Genomic DNA, 23,135 nt, shown 5'->3' with positions numbered 1-23,135 from the left:
CTGTCAGTTACCCTGCAAATGTACTGGCTCTGAGGTCCAGGGGAGAAAGTCTTGGAGCGGATGATGGTGTTGCCCCTCATAAAGGGGTTCTGCTGGTGGAAGTCAGGACGGCGCTCCTTGGGTCGAACCACCGACCACTGATGACATGCTGACAAATTGTCAATGCTTGTCTCTTTGTTGACCTGGAAGATAGTGATACATCGATAACAAGTCAGATATGACCAGGACTCATTTACCAACTTGTCTTCTTGATCAAAAGATAGAAATAAAAGCAGTTACCTTCTCAGTGATGGGTGCCGTCGGAGTGGATTTGGCCACCTTCTGCTCCTCTTCATTCTCCTCTTTCTCTCCAACCCATTGACTGTGGTCAGGGTAAAACGCTTCCTCTTCATCCTGAGTATCCACACCCTCCTCATCATTTTCTTCTTCATCAGACATGTCTACATCAAGAGGATCGCCTTGCCTGATGATCAACAGAAACATTTTTATTCCGTCCTAGTCTGGTAGAATCTAGGATTGCTTGGCAAAAATTAGACCAGAAAAGTATTTTTGCATTTTCACATCTACAGAAATGGAAGTTTGAAAACCGACATGAACTTTGGGAGTTGCTTATGTGTGAAAACTTTAACACAACCAGCGGTTTTCAGATTAAAGACATGATTTTGAGATTAAAGTTTCTTTTTTCTTTTCCAGTGACCCTATTCCTCTTTTGTAAGCATAAGAGATGTGGGTTTACATATGTTGGATTACTACAAGAACAGGTTTAAATAATAAATGGGCATCAAACACTGCTCAAGAAGGGAATGATTTATATTTTCAAAGTAGAGCTTTCAAAATAAGACTCCTGTTTTGTCATTTAAAAGCATGTTCTATAAAACAAGTAAAACCAAACCAGTGATTAAAGGAGTTTATGTTTGTCTTTTTCAAACAAAGAACACAAATAAAGACTTTTCACATTTAAAGTCTAACTGTTTCATAGGTTCACTTATTAAAGTAGTCTCAAAGAAATAATGCTGATTTATGGTTTGTCACCACTGGGTAGTTCTGTAGTCTGTTAATACCTCTACAGAAATACACAATGAATCCAGCAACAGAAAACTGTTTTGGATGGTAGGTTACCTATAATTCTTTCTATTACATCATTCTGTGTGGTTCAACACAAACAGAGTGGAGCAAGACACATGTAAGGAAAGGTTGGAAAACGTACCACTCATCAGTCTCAGGAGGCTGAACTCTTTCGTGTGTCTGAAACAAAAAAATCTCAAATTATTGACTCAAAAACACCAATAAAGTGGGCAGAAAAACCAATCATAGCGAGTTACTGTTGATAAATCTGGCTGGACAAGCTGTTAATTCTAAGAATCTGCGCTAGGTGTTAGTTCCTCTGTAGTTACCCTGCCAGAGCTGCCCTCTGCTCTTGTTTCCTTGTCCTTGTTGTTAATCTCAGACATGTGCAGGCAACTCAGCAGGTTAAACCACTTGGTGCATCGCTCCTCTGAACAGCTGACATCAGCCAGGCTGATCTGGGCTCCGGCCTGAAGGAGAGGAAAAACAATCGGAAGACTTCCTGCTCAGGTCCTTCAGCTCTCATGCTGAGAAACATATTTCAATCTTTAAAAATCCCATAACTAAGAGCTGAACCCACCAGACACTGCTCATGGCCCGACTTGCTGGTGTTACAGATGTCAACCCTGAGAGTCTTCTGCCGCAATCCGTTGTGTGACGTCTGCATGCCGAACACCTCATTGATGGCCACCATGTCCTGAGGGAGCAGGCCTCGTGTTCGGAAGAGGCAGCAGGTGGCCTGAATGGGTGGCAGCACTGCCACGCGGATGTGCCTGCAGGAAACATGTTGGGTCACCGTTTGTTCTGTCATTCAACACAGGATTCATGATGGCAGAAATTAATTCGTACATTTTCTGATCAGCCGGCATAAAGAGGGCATTGCAGTTGGACAGCTGTATGATAGAGATGATGAAGCGCTGGTCTCTGGATTCGTAGCGGAAGCCGAGCTGGACCTGGGAGCAGCCGGAAGCAGACCGATCCTCATAGGAGCTCTGGAGGAGTTCTGTAGGGAGGCCTGGCCTGGAGAAGAGACAGCAAGAGGGGAAATGTACACACTTTTCTTTACAAAAAACTGGCTTTAAAGCTACAGTATATAACATATTAAAAATATATACTTTTACATATTTGTTGGGGAAAAAAAGCACAAGCTCCTATTCTCCCAATGCTAACTAGAAACAACCAATCAGGGCCAAGAGGGGGGACTTAGGTCTTAGAGCTGTCAATCACCCTTCCGTGTGGCAATGCTAGTTAACATTGCCACCGATGATATTTCTCCACCGTTAGCAAACTGAGCAGGGAGTACATGAGGATGACTGACAGTGCTAAGACCCTCCTCCTGGCTCTGATTGGTTGTTTTTGTTTGTGAGTGTTGCATTTCTTTAGACAGCAATAGCAGCTCAGAGGGGAGATGGAGGAGGTCAATCTTTTCACAGATTATCAGTCTCATAACAAACGGTCATGACTTGGTGACAGTTTTAACAAATATGTAAAGAAGATTTTTTTAAATAAAAGTTACATACTGCACTTTCAATGCAAATAAAAATAAAGAAGAAACGACGAAGAAAGAAAAATGAAAATGAAACATACTTGCGTTCTGATGGCTCGTAAACTCCACTATCACCGGCCACTGACTCATCGGATACAGCTGAGGTCACACCAATCTTCTTTGGCCCCGCCCCTCGAATCTGAGCACCTACATTCCACAGTTATGACAAAGAAAAATAAAACCGTGTACGATGCGACCAGGCAGTAAATCTCCAGGCTTCCTGAATGTCTTTTTCATTAGTTTTGTGCTGCATTTTAACTCACTTGCTAACAGGTTTTACTAAAGTTAGAGCTCATAAAACGGATCAACACCACAGATTGTATTTAAGCAGCAGAAACTATTTTAAATATGAAGAATTTTATTATTGTCAAGTTTGATTTAAACTTTTCATGAAGAAAAAGGTCATGAAGTTAAATGTTGATTGTTTAGACACGGGGTCTGCAGTCTGGAGCCACTAGCGGCTCTTTGGATCTCCAACACTTTGGCTAAAAATGATAAAACACCAACTAATGGTTTTAAACATAAATATAGTAATAAATCCATCTATATTATTACTATTCTAACTCTTACCGCTAACAGTATTGTTATCATTACAACTATTACTGTTATTACTATTACAATTATTATTACTACTTCTACTATCATATGATAATTATTAGCAATTACTATTCCAGTTATTACCATTACTTCTGCTGTAATTACTACCACTATTATTATCATTTCCATTATTACTATTGTTACTACTATTACTGCTATATTGTTATTAATATTACAACTATCACTATTACTGCTATTACTATTACTACTACTATTGGTATTATTACGATTACTACCATCATTTTTACTACCGGTACTACTATTACATTAATACTATTATTGCTATTAACATTATTACCACTACTACTGTGTTTGTCATTATTATAATTGAAGATGCATTAAGAGAGAGTAAAATATTCAAATTGCAGCATCCCTGAAAGCGAAACGTTGCATCGACTTGTTTTATTTGTGCAAGTTGAACAACAGGAGGTCAGTGAGAAAGTCCTGCATGTATAATGAGCAAAGAGCTGAGCTCTGGAAGCAGCAACGGAAACTGAACCAGTAACCAGACACCAGGTCCACCTTTCACCTGCGGCTCTGACAGGAGTCACGTTCTGCCTCTCATTGGCTGCTTCCAGCTCCATCTGACCCACTCTGATGCTTACAGATCAAACAACAAATGTGATATTCTATCTATTTTTTAAAATTTAACAAAACAAAACCAAAATGTTTTTGTCCCCCACAGAGAGCGTCTAATTTTTCGCAATGATAAAACTGCTAATAAACCTACTTTATGGTCATAAATGGAGGAAGGAGAAAGTAAACTGAGGAATGTCCAGCAGTGCAACGTGTCCACAATAGGAAGCAGCAGGAGGAAAAGGTTGTAGCTCTATTAGAGCTCCATCTCACTCATGGTTTAGATTTCTTATCACTACTTGACTCAGAATTCCTGGTATTCCGCTTTCCAGTGAAGCTGAAGCATTTTGTCTGACATCTTTGTAACACAGGAGGTGAAGATTGGCCCTGAAATCTCAGAGTTGTGCAGTTCCTTCCTTCTTTTCATTATTCATTATTCAGATGTAATCCTGCTCTGATGGGACAGGGCAGGGAAAGGTTTGGGGACCCCTAAAGTAGATAACCCTCTGCAGGAGACAGGCTTTTAGGTCAAAAATGGTAATAAGGTGCACTATGTTATATTATAATATTAATGCATTACAATTTTTAAACATTAGCTTTAATGTTGACAGGCTGACTTTCTACTGAACCATGACTGATACTAGGAAGAGGTACAGTGTTCTGGGTTAATGGCTGACCTTTGCCCTCATCTCCAAGGACATTGTTGAGGTTCTGCTTGTCCTCCAGCTGCTCTCTCCGCTGCTCCTCGGGATCCAGCTCCAGCTCTGCCAGCCTGCTGCGCAGCTCCAGGTCCAGTCCAACCCCGCCGGGCCCCGTCTCCCCCGACAGGAAAGTGGTGTCCGAAACCAGCGGTGAGCACGGCGGCGACAGCGACGACAGAGATGAGCGGGGAGACAACGAGTTCATGGAGCGTGGCGTTTCGGACAGCCTGAGGGCCTGGACCCGGGAAGACTCGGCACCGCCCGGCCCGGCATCGTCGGACCGCTCAGCGCCGCGCCGGCCGCAGCCCGTCACCACCTCATGCTCGTGGATGGTGGTGATGGAGCTGGATGGCCGATAGCCGACCGGGCCGCCGTCCTGCAGGAGGCTGTCCAGCTTGCTGCGCAGGTCCGGGTCAGCCAGCTCAGGCTGCTCCAGGTAGAGGTCGGTGAAGCTGAGGGAGGAGGCGGAGCCAAGGCTGGATGTGGTGGCCAGCGAGCCGCGGCTGGATGCCAGTGACCCACGGCTGCTGCCAGACGAACAGGACAGAGTGCTGGCCGACAGGCTGAGGGAAAAACACAATAAAACTATTAAATATTTCTGAAGATGATGACTATTAATGAAAGGTTTCAGTTCACTTCGTTTGAAGGAAGTGAACTGAAAAACAAAACATTATCACATTGTTTTGTTTTCTATTGTATGACGGAGTATTAGTTCCTAAAAAAAAAATGTAAAAAAAATTTAATTTCGAGAATAAGAATTGCGAGAAAGTGTAATATGACTTTACAACTTTATTCAAGTAATGCTACGACTATTCTCATAAAAATAAAAATTAAATTAAGAATTTTTTGATGCTCTCTTGAAAATAAACAGAAGAGAATAGTAAACATTTTTGTCCGTTTTTTTTACTGAAATTTTTATCACAAGATATTTTTCACAATAAATAATACAGAGTGCAATAAATGTCCATGTTTGCAAATGTTTTTTGACATTCGCACAATATTTTAAAACGTTTTGCACACATTTGTGATGGAAATGCAGCTAATGACTGAAAATAACTTTTAAGCGAAAAAGAACAAAAAAAAGGGAAAAAAAAGAAAGCTACTTTTATAGATCTTCAGATTGCTTAGAAGGAAGAAAAATAAAGTTTGGTCCAGGTTAAAACCCAAAATGTTTTTGACTCCTTCATCATCATGTAGGGTTCTCCTTTGGCCACCAGCATCAGGTGTGTTAATGTTTTTACTGAGCTTCGCTTCCTGAGCTCAGGCTGAACATTTTGGTAGAGGAGAAGAACCAACCTCCTCAGCTGCGTCTGCAGAGACGTGGCCAGTCGAACCGTCTCCTCCAGCTCCCTCACCAACTCGCTCCTCTTGCAGTGGAGTCGCAGCCTGAAACAACAGACATGTTTGGAAAAAAACTTAAACATCATCAAGGTTTCAGCAACTTCTGGATTAAAAGTTTCGCATCGGAAACACAAGACTGCTACAGATTTAAGGCAGCAATTTATAAAACCCCACATAATAATAGTCTAAGATGTTTCCCTTTAATCTGGCATTGATTGAAACACACTGGAAATGAAATAAGAGTTTAACTGCTCAGTTCTTAAAATATTTAAAATCCGGGCGTCTTTTCTCCAAATCTCCAATTTTAAGTGGAGAGGTTATCTTGGCACCCTGTGCCAAACAGATATTAGATACAAGTCTAAAGAGCAAAGTTCAGCAGCACAAAAGTAAACAAAATTAAGATTTGGTTATTTAATTTTACAAATAAAAAGTTCAGCATATTTAGTGTTAAGCATGATGTTCATCTCTAAAGAAAAAACATCTATTTACTTTTTAGATCAAATGTAATACAGGACATCGTAATATTTTGAGTTTAATATTATTTATTAATCCTGTGAATTATTCCAGACATTCACGTTATCAGGATAAATGAAGAGAAGGAAAGAAAAAGAAAAGATGAAAGAAAGAAAAAAAAAGACACAAGGAAGGTTAAATGGGAAGGAATGGAAAGGAAGATGTAGGAAAGAAGGGAAGAGGGAAGATACAGGAAATGAAAAAGGGAAGACAGAAAGAGGAGGAAAGAAGAGATGACTAGAAAGAAAGAAAGAACGAGAACAAGAAAGAAAAAGGATAAACACAAGCCAGACTTAAAGAAGGGAGGAAGTGAAGAGGAAGGATAGGAAGGATTTGTGTGTAAAGAGCAAAAGGAAAGACAAGGAAAAGACAGAGGAGCAAAAATTAAGGAAGGAAGGAAACAGTGGATGATGGAAGGAAGAAAGAAACAAACAAAGAAGAAAGTAAGGAAGGCAGGGAGGGGTACAAAGAATGACACAAAAGAAGAGAGGCAGGACACAAGGAAAAAGAAAGAATGAAAGGAAGGCAAGGAATGAAGAAAAGTTCCACAAGAAAGGAAAGGAAGTAAGAGATAAGAAGGAAAACAGAGGAAGAAGTGAAGGAGGGTAAAATGCAAACCCAGGATAAAGATTGTAGTCAGGAAACAGATATTTTTTTATTTTTAATCTTTCTATCCTGAAAAGAAATGCCAGCCGTTTTCCCTGTGTTTCCCAGACACCGAAGGACCCTGCTCAGAGAACCTGACGTTCATGAAGCCCAGCAGTGCCGCGTCTTGAGAACCCTATGGCTGCCCGTCTGAACAGGCGCGTTTGTACGACAACTAACAAGGGGTCCTTTCTGCCCAGCCGCCTCTCAAGTTTCAGGAACACAAAGAGACGGGGAGCTCAGGTAGAGTCTGACCTGGAGCGCGAACAACGGCGGTCCTGTCAGGGAGAAGGAGGAGGGGTGAAGGGACCTGCTGGTGTTCAGGCACAAAGGCAGGGAGGAAGATGGAGGAGCGATGGAGTGAGATAAACTGAAAGGAGGTCAGAGGCTTTGAAGACATTGAAGCCACACAGCCTCATGATTCCTCACATTCAGAACAGAAATGTTATTAATGTTTCCAACTATGCATTAGACAGGGGTGTCCAGGGGTAATTTGTGGTCCTTGGAATAACTTTGACTGGCCCTTCACTACAGTACAAGAAGCGTACATACTGTATTTGGCTCTCCAGAAAAGCTGGACCACACCGCAAAAAGGCAACAATTTACTAAGTTGTTTTGGTTTAGTTTCTAGTGCAGGTAAGTTTACACTTGAAATACGACAAGAATTTAAGTAACTTGTCAGCTTGTTTTAAGTCAACATTTCCTTAATATTTATCAAAATAAATACTAGTACGAGTACCACTTTCACTTCATCTCTTGCTAGAAGTAAATTATTCTACTTTCTCATCAATACTTAGGTCACTTTTACTTAAAACGAGCTCCTGTTTCAAGTGTATTAAGAGATTAGCACTGGAAACTAGATTAGCATAGCCTGGAGGAGTTGGTGTTTTTACAGTGCAGACAGGCACTATTTGTAATTCCTGCAGGATGGGATTTATTTGTTCTTATATGAAAAATATTAGATTCAACATATTTTTATGTCATCCTCCATGTTTTTTTGCCTTTGTAAGTTGAGAAACAGACATCTAAGACTTTCTGGTCAAACCAAAGATGTAACAACTATGAAACCTTTCTTTTTCATTCTAAAATAATCTTGTTTTCTGCTCTGTGAAAAATGGCCTTTAAGTCAACTTAAATCAAAGTTCATACAAGTGAGGTTAGAGCCACAGATTAAGGGTGTGGTCACACCAGCCAGGTTTAACTTTGTTTAAGTCAGGTTTGTTTGTGGAGGTGTGGATGTGTAATAGAACTCTGTCTGTCTGAAACCTCCGTCTGGGTTTGGTTGAAGTGAACTCTGCTGCGTTTGGAATGCATATGTGAATGTCAAGCAGGCTGGAGATCACTCCCAGAGCAGGATGTGGACTAAAACACAGGGCATTCTGGGTAAATACAATCAAATCAAATGAGCGAGGCTAAACACTAGCAGGACGAATGGCTTGTGAGGGGCTTTTTTAACTAAAGAAAAGAAAAATCCTAGAACCAATCAAATCTGACACTACTTCATTTTTATTCACATTTTGTGAAGAAGAAAGTTGCGCTCGGTTTCTTCTTCAGAGAATTTTATGTTTCTTTCAGTGGTTCTTGCTGCAGCTCCACCACAGGGGAGGAGAGGAAAAGGTTTTTCAAAGGGTTTGGTTTGTTTGACAAAGTGCACAACCTGAAAATGTAACAAATGTTCCAACTCTGGTTCCAATCAAACCAATTCTACCGGACTATGAGGTCTGTAAAATACAGCAGAAGATTCTGAAAAATCTAAAATGATGGGCTAATGCATCTAATCGGACCAGATTATTGATATTTCCCAGTGGTCCACTCGCCTCTCGGACAGCGCCTTGCTCTGGTTGTCTCTGGCAGCCTGCAGGTCTCTCTCCAGGCGTTTCTTCTCCGTCTCCAGCTTCTCAGCATCGTTGGGCTCTAGCCGCGTCCGTGGGCTGATGTACTGCAGCTCCTTCAGCAGCTCCTCCTTCTCGTTGATGAGGATGAGGCGGTCCTGCTCCGGGTCCAGCAGGCCCGGCCACGCCTCGCTGTCCAGTTTGGCGATCTGCACCTCGATGCTGGCGATCCTTCAGAAAAATGACAGGATAGTCGACTTGGAGAAAATCCCTGACAGGACAGCATTTACTGATATGGATATTTATGTTTTTATCAAACATTAAAAAGGCTTTTATTGTGAAATTCATTACATTCGTAATCTTTTAGCTGTATTTAAATGCAAGTTTGAAGTTTCAGATTTTAAAGCAGCTTTGAGATCAGATCCATTACCTTCTCTTTGCCTCATCGTATTTCAGGCTCAGACGAACTTTCTCTGCCAGTTTGTTGCTGCTGGTCGTAAACTGGTTTGAAAAATCAAAGAAAGAAACATAATGAGTGCTCAGATTTTTCTTCATACAAGGTTCTGCAACTGTGTTCATACTTTTTCACGTTTTGCCACATTGCAACAACAAACATTTGAAGTATTTTGGGGGGAAAATGATACTTTACTTAACAAATAAAACTCTGGAAATAGCCAGAGCTCCACATTTCAGCATATTCTTCCCAACAAAGTAGCTAAAACTCATATTTCCAACTTATTTTTAGTCTGAACAATTCTATTGAGACCCCAGACACAAGCCTTTTTCTGCATTTAAAAAACATCCACACCCAGCATGATCCTGCCACCGCCAGATGTCTTCAGGGAGATGTGGTGCAAAGTGGGTTTTCCTCCACACAGTGTTTCAAACACAGGCCAAAAGATTCATTTACATGCAACTTAACTTTACAAAAGTGAAAAAAGGAATAAAAGTTTCTTTCAGCATCATAGCTGAACTAAAATTAATAAACTCTGCAAATGAGGGTTTTAAAATGATCAAAATCCAGATTTTTCTTGCATGTTGGAGGGGCAGAGCCACAACTCAAACTTTGACTACGTGACAAAAAAAGAAAAAATGTTAAAAAGCCAGAAACAAAAGCCAAAGAAGCACAAACCTGCGTTGATAGCTTTGTTTCAATAGTTTTTGTTTCAGTTGTTATCACTCCAATTTACCTTTTATTTAGATTTTGGATGCAAAACAAGAAATGCTTTCATCAAGGTTTAAATCAACTAAATGAATCCTGGTAATTTGATAAAATGAGAAGTTTAAGAAATACAAATACATAGGTAAATAGAACTACAATTAGAGCAGGAAGTGGGGCTAACATTTTGTTCCGGCACTAACCTCAGCTGGGAGGTCGGTTTGGGATCCGACATCGGAGTAGAGGCGAGGGATGGACGTCTCAGAGTTGGCGAGCGAAGGACTGCTGCCCCACAGCTCCTGTTGGGAGCCAGAATCCAGTCGGAAGCCGTCCTTCAACACGGCCAGTTTCTGAGGAAAACAGGGGAGACACACGAAGACGAGTCAGGGTGGGACAGCAGCAGCGGCTGCAGCCGGGAGGGAGGGAAACACGAAACACATGAAAGAGTGAAAGGTGAAGAAATCACCTCACAGTCCTGGTCTTAAAAAGAGGCTTCGTATACATTTCCCCCAGGCAAATTCAAGCACTTTTCAAGCATTTTCCAGGTAGGTTTTTAACTTTTCCAGCAACACACTTTTTAAGATAAAAACAATAAATTAACTAAAAGAAAAAGAACAGTTTCAATTTAGTATTATATAATATTTATTACTGCAATTAATGTCTTGTGATGACATTTTACATTCAAGTTAAACTAAAAAGGTAAGCTAAAATTTATTTATGAAATGTCTCTCCCAATTTCAACTGCATAAAATAAAAGAAAAATGATATATATGATCTTCATTTACACAAATCAGGTCACTGAGAAAAATTTGGAATAATAAACATTAAGAAAGTTACAAAAAATAAAAAATAATGTTCTTGCAAAGTTTTCTGGCATTTAGCAAATAGACATAAATTTTGTCATTCTAACTGACCTAAAACAAAAAAAGTTTAGCCTGATTTGACATCAGACGGTGAGAAAAAAATTGTCAGTTTTTTTAATGAGATATGAAAATATCTGGTTTCAACTGTAAATAATGTTTTCCAAATGTAGGCTTTTAATTGAGTGTTAGATTGTAGTTTATAATAAATCTGTGCAGTTTGAATATCAAGCATTTTAAGAGCTTTGTAAAGAAGCACAGATCTTTCCAAGCTTTGAAAATGCCAGACTGAAATCCAAGCACTTTCAAGGATTTCAAGCACTGAAACAAACTCTGTAAAATACCTGTTTAGTTTTTATTCTTGTTTTAAACCTTACAGATGCAAAAGAACATTTTGAACAGCAGACATGCCTCCTTTTAACCAGCTGCAACAGGTGTAGACCTCACTGAGACAAGATTCAACTCTAATTCTCTCAGTAACTACTTCCATAAAGAAGGGTGTTTCTGTGAGAGTTGTTACTGATGAGCCCAATGATCAATAAAGATGGTTCACTGACAGGTTGGGGCTGTTAAAGATAAAAATGTTCAAAGTCCTGGACATGTCTAATAAGGAATAAATGAAGTTACTTTCCCAAACCCTGTAAGGACAGCTGCTAACGACGAGCTGCTAACGACGAGCTGCAAGAGCTTAAAGACTCTGGCTTATCTTTATTCAGGAAAACTGAAACATTTTAAAGTTTTTGGTAATCTATGGTAGTAGTGGTGAGCGGTATTTGAAAAGTAACTTCATTTATGAAATTTTATACGTGCACCAAAGCCCTCCACACCAAACCAATGCAAGAAACTAAAGGCAGTTTTTACTTTTCATTAACATTTAAATTACTCCTACATCAGTTCATCTGTTTCTTTTTTGTGTCCCTGCTCTGTCTTCTCAAACGCCCAGTCGGTCGTGGTATGGCTGCTTGTACTGAGCCAGATTCTGTCTCAGCTGGCGGTTTCCCTTCCTGCTGACAGAGAGTTTTTCCTCTCCATTGTCACTACATGCATGCTCAGAATGAGGAATTGCTGTAAAGTAAAGTGATTGAATGCTGGAAGTCAATGACACAATGTAATCTACCGGGTTATTTTAGATGGAAACTTTTTAAACTAATTTGAATAATAAACTGCTTAATCAAGTGTTTGATAACTAGGATCAAATGGAATGCATACATGATTAAATGTCTTAACATGACCTGCTTTTAATTGGAACTATATAGATAAAGTGAACTGAATATGTTTCTTTCAAACTCTTAGTAAAGCACTGTTACATATGCATATCTGTCATAAAAATTGGGATTATCTAAGTGATTGCAGCCTGTTAAAATCTGTCATGTTTATTAGAATAAGGATCAATAATTATACAAACAAATAGTCAAAACAAACTACTAAGACAAACTAAAGCAGCGCCAAAGACAGTTTTCTAGCTCACACTGGTCTTTCTTTTTTACTTTGCTGTTTTTCTGCGGCTGCTTCTGACATTAAATGAAGCAAATTGAAATGTTTCACAATGACTGCCACAAACATGCTACAGAAACACAGAGGCAGACCTGCAGACCGAGTTGCCAGCTGCAGACGGCAGATCATGCATTATTGAGCGGCTCTTCTCTCCTCATTCTGATGCTTTCAGCCTAAATGGCTGCGAGGAAGGAGAAGCACGTCACATCTTTGAAACGGAGGAGCCTTTGATCATCATCAACGGATCACAGAAAGTTGGCCATTGTCTCAGTTTCCTTGAAAATGTGTAAATTTAGCTTCATGTAAACCCATCAGCTGACGTCAAGTTCCATCATGCAACTTTAATCTGATCTGTAGCCATGCAGAAATGACAGGTTAACACTGCAGTGCTTCCACGTGCATGAAGGAGAGCTGAGAGATGCGAACTATGGATGACATCAAAATAGAGAAAGGAAAATAAAATAAATGCAAAGGCAGCTTCCAAGTCCTTCTGCTCGAAAATCCATCAAAACCTTCAGAGTGAAGCTGAAACCAGGCATCATTCTGCTGCATTGGAACCATTTTGTCTTTTCGTAGTAAAACCCGATGTTTACTGTTACACTATGCAGGTCAGAGATCAACTAAACACGGACTGGAAATTAGTCACAAAACTGATCCATTCATCTCTAGCTAACTGAAATAGTTCCATATTTACATAAAATCTTACACAGTAAAATTTTTACTGATTTAATATCCTATTTCTTTTTAGCAACTGGACTAAAAATGTGTAATTTTCATGAACATGTTTTGTGTGTTTACACATTTTGCTGCATTTTATGCGCTAAAATTGTTATTTCTTATTTTAAAAAAGAAACAGAATTTTCTTAGTCTTTGAATGTATTTCTAATATTGTATAAAAGAGGCTAAGATGTTAAATTAAAATCTGCAAAATGTTTTTAAAAAATCTGATTAATCGTCAGTGTAATCGACAATTATTCTGTCTGCGCTTTTGAATATAGTGCTGCAGCTTTTCAAACTCCACAACTCAATTTCAAGTCAAAGTTAACACACAGCATAACGTGTTCAAGCAGGTGTCCAGCGATTCATGTTTATTCAGTTCCCCAGGTGTGTGAAGCTGGTCTGGATTCTACCGTTTTCAGTCTGGGTTCACATCTAAAACATACTAAAGATGAGTGTTTTCAGCCTCCACTGCAGATAGCAGCAGCAGAATGAATATGAGCTACTGAGACTCAGAGGAACACTTAAAACTCCTCCAGAAGTAACTGCATCTCCTTCTGACCACGATGAACCTCAATGCAGCACAGCACAGGCAGAAAGATGAGATCTATGTTCAGCTTGCTGCAGACTGGAGGAGGTCCCTGCAGGATGACGCCTGAAATATTTAAAACTTGTTGGAATTTCAGGTCACAAAAAGCCAAATACTTCAGTTTATCACTATCGGCTTGATGCTAGAAACCATTCCTGAGGTCGTTCCAGTCGTCAGCCAATCTGAGCTTCTCCCACTTTCTCTTTTATGAACTCAACGGGCGGTCAACAGAAGGGCAGATGAAAGGCATTAGAGCACCAACTGCCTCTCTGCAGCCTCAGCTAATAAGTTACTAAATCTGCTTTAGTGCTGTTCATAAAAACACACAGAGGCAGCTTCACACCCCCTCATCTGGGAGCAGTTGCTCCGTCTGAGATGTTTCCAGCGATAAATCCCTCCGTCTTAAAACTATGGGAGCATCTACGTCACACACACCTGCAGTGTGACACAGATGCTTTAAATCTTTTATTTCTCAATTTTTTTCTGATGAACAGTTCTCATCAGCCTGACCTGGCCATGCTGAAATCTCCAGTATATCAGCGTTCACATGAGCACCACAGCAAGGCCTGAACACATCTGAGTTAAACTGATGGGGGAGAAGAAAGAAGTACTGTTGTCATGGAGATTTGGCGTCAACCTTTGTTGCAGAGGATAAAAAAAGTGAAAAAGCATCTCATACCCACTGTTAATCACGACGGAGGACCTGTGATGAAGTGGGAACAGCTAAAGGCTTAAAACCTAGAATCAGCAGCTGGAAATCACTTTAAAGAGCCCTCCACACTTATTTACACTTCTGGGTGTCCTGACCCAAGTGGAGGAGTTCAAGTATCTCAGGATCTTGTTCACGAATGAGGGAAGAAGGAAGTGGGAGATCGACAGGCGGATTGGCGCAACGTCTGCCGTCAAGCGGGCGCTGTACCGTTCTGACGTGGTGAAGAGAGAGCTGAGCCAAAAAGCGAAGCTCTCGATTTACTGGTCGATCTACGTTCCCACCCTCATCTATGGTCATGAGCTTTGGGTCATGATTGCGAACACAAGCGGCCAAAATGGGTTTTCTACACAGGGTGTGTGGGGTCTCCCTCAGAGGGTGAGAAGCTTGGATATCCAGGAGGGACTCAGAGTAGAGCTGCTGCTCCTTCACATCGAGAGGAGCCAGTTGAGGTGGCTTGAGCATCTGGTCAGGATGCCTCCTGGACGCCTCCCTGGTGAGGTGTTCTGGGCACGTCCCACCGGGAGGAGGCCCCAGGGAAGACCCAGGACACGCTGGAGGGACTATGTCTCTCGACTGGCCTGGGAACGCTTTGGGATTCCTCCGGAGGAGCTGGAAGAAGTGGCTGGGGAGAGGAAAGTCTGAGCCTCTCTTCTGAAGCTGCTGACCACGACTCGACCCCAATAAAGCGGAAGAAAATGGATGGATGGATGGATATAATAGTGAGTGCAGTGGATGGCACCACTAATTAAAAAGTTAGTTACGTTAACTCTAAAGCACTGATCAGAAATATTAGTTACACTAATGCTAATGCTAACACTAATGCTAAAGCGCTTACACCGCTTTCTGTTAAAACTACATGGATCGATGGGTTCTGGATACAGAACATTATTTGCTGCTGCACATCGCAGGTGGAGAACATGAGGAGAGAAAGAAGAACCTCTTACTCAGACTTCATCCACTTCAAAATAAAAGCATAAATATAAACATCTAATTACTTGAAGACTTCTTAACAGTCGACAACCAAAACTTCAACACAGATGCTGAAATGTATCCGATGGATAAACAAACAAGTAAATAAACGCTTTAGAATTTAATCTGGAAAATAAAGTATTTAGGGGAAGCTAAGCCTGCTAAACATTTTCCAAGTTTGCAAAATGCTACAGGGTTAAATGAAAACTTTGCTCCACTACTAGTGTATTGGAGAAGTGAGTCCATCAATGACTGGGTGTAAACAAACCACTAGTTAATAAACAAGATTATTTTTTACCAGACTTACAGGTTATACAGTTACTGACTACTCAGAGAAAAAAAACATAGTAAAAACATTTTTTGTTTCAGACTCTGTTACAATAATTAAGTTGTTGTCCTCCCTTCCAAATCATCCATCAGAGATAAAACCTAATGTTTTCTAGCACAGTCTATAGAGGTGAGCTGTAGAAAAAAGCTAGTCTTGGATTCCAGATATTCACCAGATCTATAATATATTAAGGTCTCAAGTATTGTAAAAGCACAAAACCCAAAAGTAGCATGGCTTGTTTTTGGGATTTGTGTAAATCAACATGTGAATCTGAGACAATTTTAACTTTAAATTGTTTCCTTTTTTCCTCCATTCTGGACTGATGCTTCAGAAAGGAGGACAAAAAGAAACAGGTTTCCATATGTGTGTTCATAATTAGAGAACCTCTGTGTTTGGGAACACAATATTTGAGCTCACAAAAATAAACAATGGCTTTACAAGGGAAAATAGGACACAGCACACCTTCCTTATCTGGCTCCAGCAGGAAGAGGTAAAGCTAACTCTGTGTTAAACCGGCTCTAATGCAAACAAAAAGGTGCCATCCTGCTGTTTCTGTATTTGTGTTCACTCAGGCTTCAAGTCGATCTTACCTGCATGAGCTCCTGCTTCTCCTTCTCTCCGGAGCTGATGGCGTCTCGAATGGAGCGAACCTCAGTGAGGATGGCCTGCGCGTCCTGCAGCTTGTAGCCGGATGGGCTGTTGGATACTTTCTGGTTAATCCTGGAGGACAGGAAGAAGAAGAACATTAAACAAAACCGTCTACATTCACATCAACGATACAAATCCAAATATGAATATAAAGGGTCACTTTGTGCTATTTATTATTTAATTAATCAAGAATCTCTCCCTACTGTCCAGTTTGGGTTTTTTGTTGCTCTTGTGTGTAGTTTTGTCTTTTATCTTGACTGTACTCTGGGGAACATCACTAAAAATAAAGTTTAGGAAACAAAACAAAAAAGTGATTATGTTGTAAAACAATCTCCAAACTGTACTCAGTCAGCTCAGAAAGACAGAGAACAGTACACTTTATGACATATAAATATAGAACGTTATTAGCCATAGCTTGTGACTTTTTTTTTTTTTGCTTCAGCTTTTTATTTGTTTTATTGTTTATGTTCTAATAAACAATCATCTAAGAAAACTGCAGGAGCAGCAGCTGCTACGTAAAGCTCAACATGAACAAGTCATGCGTTCATCTGAACAACCGGCCCTTCCACATTCTTCCCGGGAAGGACGAGGGGAGGGAGTTTTGGGCTGAATGAGACACAGCCAGGGAGAAACAAAAAAAAAAAGAAAGAATGAGGAAGTGAAGGAGGGAGGTACTGGTCTGTAACAGGGAACAACTAATCCCCTTAAAGTTGTCCTCAAACATGGACTGAAAGCTGCACGAGACACATTTTCATTTACATGGCTCATTTTTTTTTTGTCTTTCACCACATATTTACAGTTTTTAAAAACACATTCCAACTTCTCCTTTAATTGGAAGTATTAGTATTAATATAGGGATTTTATTCCCTATTTTTCCCCAGACGTCACGTCTCTCGCTCTCTGTTGACGTTCCACTTCTTCAAATGGCGATTGGTCACCGAATGCCATCCGACGCAGCAATGGGAGAGGAAAGCCGTGTAGGAATGCCGTCCAACCGCTGCTCTTTAATCCTCCTCACACACTCACTATGCTGCAGGAGGCAAGGCAAATAGCGCAGCATTCCTTCTCAATTCAGCGTCCAAGCAGCACCCAAAAAAAAAAAAAAAAAAAAGAGAGAGAGCGGAAAGGCTCCACTGCTTTCAGAGCTGCTGCAGTCAGAGACCGTAAAGCCGAGGCGTTTTGTCTCCAAACCGCACTCCTCTCAGGTGTTTATGGAGGCATTACAATGTTTAATGGTCGGATGGAATGTGAGATAATCCAGGAGCAATAACTGAGGAGATAAGCAGCAGTTCACCTGAATTGGCTCATCGACATTTTCACACCTATTTTAAGGTCGGTCAACACGTGCCGGTTCAAACTCCAACAAGTGAAAGTTTTTCCATTTTGTCTCTTCAGTCCCATTCATGCTGTGCTGTGTCCTATTTTCCCTTGTTTTAGACTAAGGATGTTTGTAATACACTCTTTCCTTGCAAAGAAAAAGACTCAGAGAGCAAACTTCACAGTAGTGAAAGTATTCCCCACCAGCATCGGATCTAGAAGACTTAGGGCCCCTGGGCTGGAGTCAGTTTGGTGCCTTATCACTGGGCCTGTCATAGTAACACATTTTGCTGGACAATAAATTCCCCTAGAAACAATCATTTTGAGACTATTTTCAACTCCTATAAAAATAGTAATAACGGCTTGTTAATGCAAATATGCCCACTCAAAGATCAAAAAGACTTTCATTTCTAAAGAAATTATTATTGGAACTGTAAAACATTTCATTTGAAATGTCAAAATTGAAACAAAAATAATTAAAATGGATTAAGAAGGCTCAGAAAACTAAAGCGCATTTAAAAAAAGTATCACCTTCGACATGGAAAACAGGCAAAAGTGGCAGGTAGTGCAAACTAACGACTTCATACTGTGTGTCTCAAAGGGTCAAAATGCTGGATTTTCAATTATATTGAAGGGGAGTATCTCTTTGTTTTGAAAATTATCATGCTCATTTTAATTTCCCAAGCAAATAATTGATTTATTGCTTATTGTGACAGACTTGCCTATCCCAGAAAAAAAAAGTCTCTTATTTATGCAAATTACAGAACATTAATTTATTCTATAATTTGTAAAAAAAAACAAAAACTTTAATATAGGGATTTTATTCCTATTTTAAATCCTTGAAGGCCTACAGGATGAACAGTCGTTTCAAAATGTCTGATGGCCTTTTTTCGTGTCTGTACACTCCAGTTAACGATTAATGTATTACTGATTTCCATAATTAATTAATCAGGAGAAATCTGATTAACTGTGTTAGCCTCACAAAAGTTTTGAAAAATTTGACATGTTTATAAAAACCATTCAAGATTGTAAAATACTTGAATTATTTTCCAGTTTTACATATCTTGCTTCAAACACATTTGTCAACTGTAGAGCCGTAACAACACTTACTCTCTGAGCGTCTCGAAGCCTTGCTCTTTGTACTGCAGCTCCTGCTTCATACAGGCCAGGTCCCGCTTCAGCTTGTTCACCTGACACAGAACAAACCCGTCAGAGATGGAAACACTTTCTACTTTAGTCACAGCAATTCCTGCTCGCATCAGCCTTTCTATCAAAGTCATTTGTTCCTCATGTGGCCGATTTAAACTGTTCCCAAACCAACAATGATCTATTTCCAGATTCTCCAACATCAGGATTTGATGATCAATCTATGCAGACACAAGTTGTCCAAATGGGAATGTGAGTTCAAGAACACGACGCGGTGTTTCTTACTCGACTTTTGGCTGTGGCAATTTCCGCTTTGAGGATATCTGGGTCGTATTTGCTGGATGAGGACGACCTGGAATTTACTGAAAGAGGAAAAGAAACAAGTTCAAAAGTTATACCAGACTTACTGCTTATGTTACTAAATAAATAGCACGAATGAATTATTTACAATGACAAAAACATTTAACAGTAAAGAAAAAATTTAAACGTACAAACTACATAAATAAATACAAATAAATGGCTAATAGACATGATAAATAAGGAAATAAAAAGTAAAAATAGGGGAAAGAACAAAGGAAATAATTTGAAATATAATGTAAATAATGTTCAAAAATTATAAGGAACAAAATAAGTGACAAAACACAAACATTTTATACAAAAGTAGCCAAATAAATCCTACATGGACAAGTCTAAAAATTAGAAAATGAAAGCAAATAAATTATTGCTCAATTATTATTTTAATAGTACAAAAACTTTAAAAAAATGTACACATTTTTTAAAACCTTTATATTATTCTATTATTAAGAAACGAAAACAATAAGTTCTGATCAAGTAAATGTTAATTCTAAGGCTAACTTATTTTCAAATAAAACATCAGTTCCTGTCCTGATGTTAATTTCAACAGAGCAACTGGCCCACAAACTGTTAACTTTTGCTCCAACTGACATTTACTTCAATAATCAATTAATCACAATTAACTACGATTAATTGTTTCAGCCCTACTGAAAACCAAACCGTCTGATTCTTCTTCCACCTCTCCTCCTCCTCCTCCTCACAGGAGACACCTGAAGCTAAGCTGATGTTGGACTCTGACTCACGGCTCGTCTGTGACGTGGACTTGTCCCTCCAGGCGTCGTTGAGCGTCCGGTACTCCTGCTGCGCCAGCTGCAGCCGCTGCTCCTTCACCTGGTAGATCTCCTTCTGCGCGCTGAGCGCATCCCGGGCCACAGCCAGGTAGTCTCGGAGCATGGCCTCCTGCTCCCGCTGCCACTGGGCCCGCGGGTCCTCCAGCTGGGTCCGCTCTGAAGGCAAATCAAGTAAAACGGTTCACACCTGTCTGGTTCAGGTGAAACGGGTGCTCAAGGTGCCAGAACGTCGACTCACTGGTGTTGTGGTCGACATAGTACGCTCCGACGACGGGGTCGTAAGCTTCCTCCCAGCCCACCGGCAGCTCATCTCCGATGCAGTCAGCGAACGTCAGAGGCTTTGTCTGCCTGAAAACGAACAGATTCAGAACTTTAGTGACATGACAGCCAAACTCGGACACACTCTCTCTGTGCTTCCCGTCTCTTTTATTGCCCAATCCATCCCAAACTGTTTGGGATGGATCCAAGATTGGATTAAACATGCTGAATTGTCAATTAATTTAGAAATCAATTAATCATTAAGTGGGGTGTCAGGTCTCTTAAATAGTGCATTTTCTAAAAAAAATATACAACACACTCGGAGAAGTAATTAAGCCAAAATGGTACAAAAATGTTTGACTTTTTAGCCCTGCAATGATTGACCGCATTAATCAAGATTTTGAAAAAACTAAACATTTGTCTATAAATATTTTCTACACAACATTTCTCAAGTGGCAAGGCTTTAACTAGTTCAAATTCTTTAGAAGCAATCTCATATCAAGCACCTTTTGCAATCCAGTTATTAATCGTTAATCAAAAAAAGAATCCCCAGATCAGCCCTACACTGGGTTGATGTTCAGTCGAGCAGAAAGGCTTGAGAACTTCACATGCTGATCTTAGAAGTATTTTTCATCTGCAGATGCATCGTTTGCTACAAGTAATCAAGTGTAATCTAAAAGAAACGCTAAGTTTCAAGGAAAGAGCATTTTTATAATCTGATTACAAAGAGGAAATGATTTATGTTCTTATTTGCATTATTAATGTATTTCTAATATTGCGTAAAATGGCCTAAGTAAAAAATCTGCAGAATGTGGGGAGTTTTTTATCCTATAAATAGATTAATTATCAAAAACAATCAATAACTAAAGCAATCATTAGCTGCAACCCTGATTCTAATATGCTATTTAAAAGTAATGCAACCAATCTGTCAACACAAATTAATAAAAATAATGATTGGCACCAGGTTTAGTTCATAACAAGATTTGTGGATTTTTTGAAGCATTCTGATTGGCTGACATGTTTCAGCTTGTTTAAAAAAACGCTCAGGCATATTTGTGTGGGTTCATGTGAATAAAATCTTTTCTAGTTTATTTTTATAAAGCCTTGACTACATGTGTACAAAGCCTCAGACACATTCCCTCCATGTTTCCATCTCTTTTATTCCCCAAACCATCACAAATTGTTCAGATCTGGTATCAATCGATCTTTTCTGGTTAATTAACAGAAATCTGAGACATATGAAAACAACAGAAGCAGCAGTGGTGTTGTTCTAAAAGTCTGAGTCAAATGAAACCCGTGTCTCAGGCTAACTGTGTCTGTGAGGAGAGGGTTCTGGGGGCAGGGGGATCCGACCGTCTGTTGTTCCTCTGAGTCCTCCATTCTCCTCTGAGGGGGGAGGTGGAAGGAGAAAAAGCGGCTGAGGCAAAAGTGGGGGGACCCATCTGACGGGACACAATAGGAGAAAACTGGCCCCTGGAATTCCACAAGTGATGCTGACGTATGGCCTGGGGGTTTCCATGGCAACCCCTGATACTACTGCACCGCGGTGCTGAAATTCACCAGAACTGATAGAGATGAAAAGCAAAAGCATCAAGTTAAAACCCAAATCACCACTCTATATTAATAATATACAGCTGGAGCTAACAGTCCTTTTAGTAATTGATTATTTTTGAAATTATTCTGAATATTAAATCGCCTAATTGGATTTTTAAAAATAGACACATTCTGTGGATTTTATTATTCAACCACTCAAGCCTGCTTTAATAAGCAAATAATTTAAATACATTATTTTTTTAATAGACTAAAATGCAATAATATAACATTCCTTCAGTTAATTTGAACCAAGGGAAGCTAAACCAGGCCATATTTTTATATTAAAAGCAAGATGCATAATATTTTGTATAGTTCTGGCTTAAATACTTAATAATAAATAAATAATACTTGGGTTTTTTTAAGGAAATTGTCTTTTTTTGAGTCAGAATAGGCCAGTTAACAATGAATTGATTACTAAATTCGCTGACAACTATTTCAATAATTAATCACGGTTAATTTGATTAATCACTGCAGCGCTAATCAACAGTACAAGTCCTTACAAATATGTCAGTCTATAGAAGATCCCTGGTTGAGTCAGATTAGCAGAGCTTGGTGTCATCCTGGACATGTTTCTGGGAAACATTTCTTAACATTGCAAAACAATTAGAAAATGCACTTTTCTAATCCCGGATTTACTTTCTGTGATTTTTGACTTTTGTTATGTAAGTTCTATCTGAATCTAAAAAAAGTTAAACAAAACCTTTTAAATGGGTGTGTTTCTTCCTTTTCAAAGAGTTTTTTGCCACTAAGCGTCTCCAGGACCAGACATGTGGAAGCAGCATTCAGTTTCTATGCTGCTCTAATCTGGGAGGAACTTCCAGAGAACTGCAAAGATGCCGAAACACAGAGTTCCTTTAAATCAAGACTAAAAACTCACCTTTTGAAAAAAATTACTATTTTATGAACATAAGCAACTTCTTGACAAAATTACCACCAAACTACCTCTTTACCTCAAGCCTAGAAATCCTGAATGCATTATGCCATCCATAAATATCATATCATAAATAATTACTACACACTTATTGTAGTCCAGTTTTTTCGCTACACATGTTGCGTACAGAGAAATTTGCAGTATATATTATGAAACACTTCCTGCTTCCACAGTTTTCAGTCCTTTCTGGTTCATTTTAAAGTAGAAAAACAAAAGTTCAATATGAATTTACAACTGATTTTTCAACAGTTAAACACGGAACAAACAAAGGAAGGACAAGGAGAAAGTTATGAAACATAAAACGTGGTGGTGGCAGCATCATGCTGTTGGCCAAGCTTTTCAACAAAAGAGACAAGGCAGCTGATCAGACGATAAATAGAGGATGATGTTTGAGACTGGAGCGGAGCTAAAATGCAAAAATGGATGCAAGTATATCCATGTACTAGAATGGCC

General features: G+C 39.6%; 1 protein-coding gene across 3 annotated transcripts in view; it reads right to left on the bottom strand.

The window, feature by feature from the left end:
- wwc1 (WW and C2 domain containing 1) overlaps window positions 1–23,135 on the bottom strand; it is a 35,256-nt gene that overhangs the window by 3,894 nt on the left and 8,227 nt on the right. For all 3 annotated transcript variants that reach the window (XM_044141620.1, XM_044141619.1, XM_044141618.1), the window contains 17 exons: window positions 20,139–20,248; window positions 19,853–20,056; window positions 19,041–19,117; window positions 18,720–18,799; window positions 16,235–16,364; window positions 10,179–10,325; window positions 9,247–9,317; window positions 8,802–9,047; window positions 5,782–5,871; window positions 4,462–5,048; window positions 2,653–2,758; window positions 1,915–2,085; window positions 1,646–1,838; window positions 1,395–1,535; window positions 1,208–1,245; window positions 280–463; window positions 12–182 (listed from right to left, as the gene is read on the bottom strand). In XM_044141620.1, coding sequence (XP_043997555.1) covers window positions 12–182; window positions 280–463; window positions 1,208–1,245; window positions 1,395–1,535; window positions 1,646–1,838; window positions 1,915–2,085; window positions 2,653–2,758; window positions 4,462–5,048; window positions 5,782–5,871; window positions 8,802–9,047; window positions 9,247–9,317; window positions 10,179–10,325; window positions 16,235–16,364; window positions 18,720–18,799; window positions 19,041–19,117; window positions 19,853–20,056; window positions 20,139–20,248 — 2,746 coding nt within the window. The remainder of the gene's footprint in view (window positions 1–11; window positions 183–279; window positions 464–1,207; window positions 1,246–1,394; window positions 1,536–1,645; window positions 1,839–1,914; window positions 2,086–2,652; window positions 2,759–4,461; window positions 5,049–5,781; window positions 5,872–8,801; window positions 9,048–9,246; window positions 9,318–10,178; window positions 10,326–16,234; window positions 16,365–18,719; window positions 18,800–19,040; window positions 19,118–19,852; window positions 20,057–20,138; window positions 20,249–23,135) is intronic.

The sequence above is a fragment of the Gambusia affinis genome, linkage group LG15 (genome assembly GCF_019740435.1).
Source record: "Gambusia affinis linkage group LG15, SWU_Gaff_1.0, whole genome shotgun sequence".
In the NCBI taxonomy this organism is placed as follows: Eukaryota; Metazoa; Chordata; class Actinopteri; order Cyprinodontiformes; family Poeciliidae; genus Gambusia; species Gambusia affinis.
The sequence above is the reverse complement of the archived record's forward strand: the minus strand, read 5'-3'. Positions and strand labels throughout refer to the sequence as shown.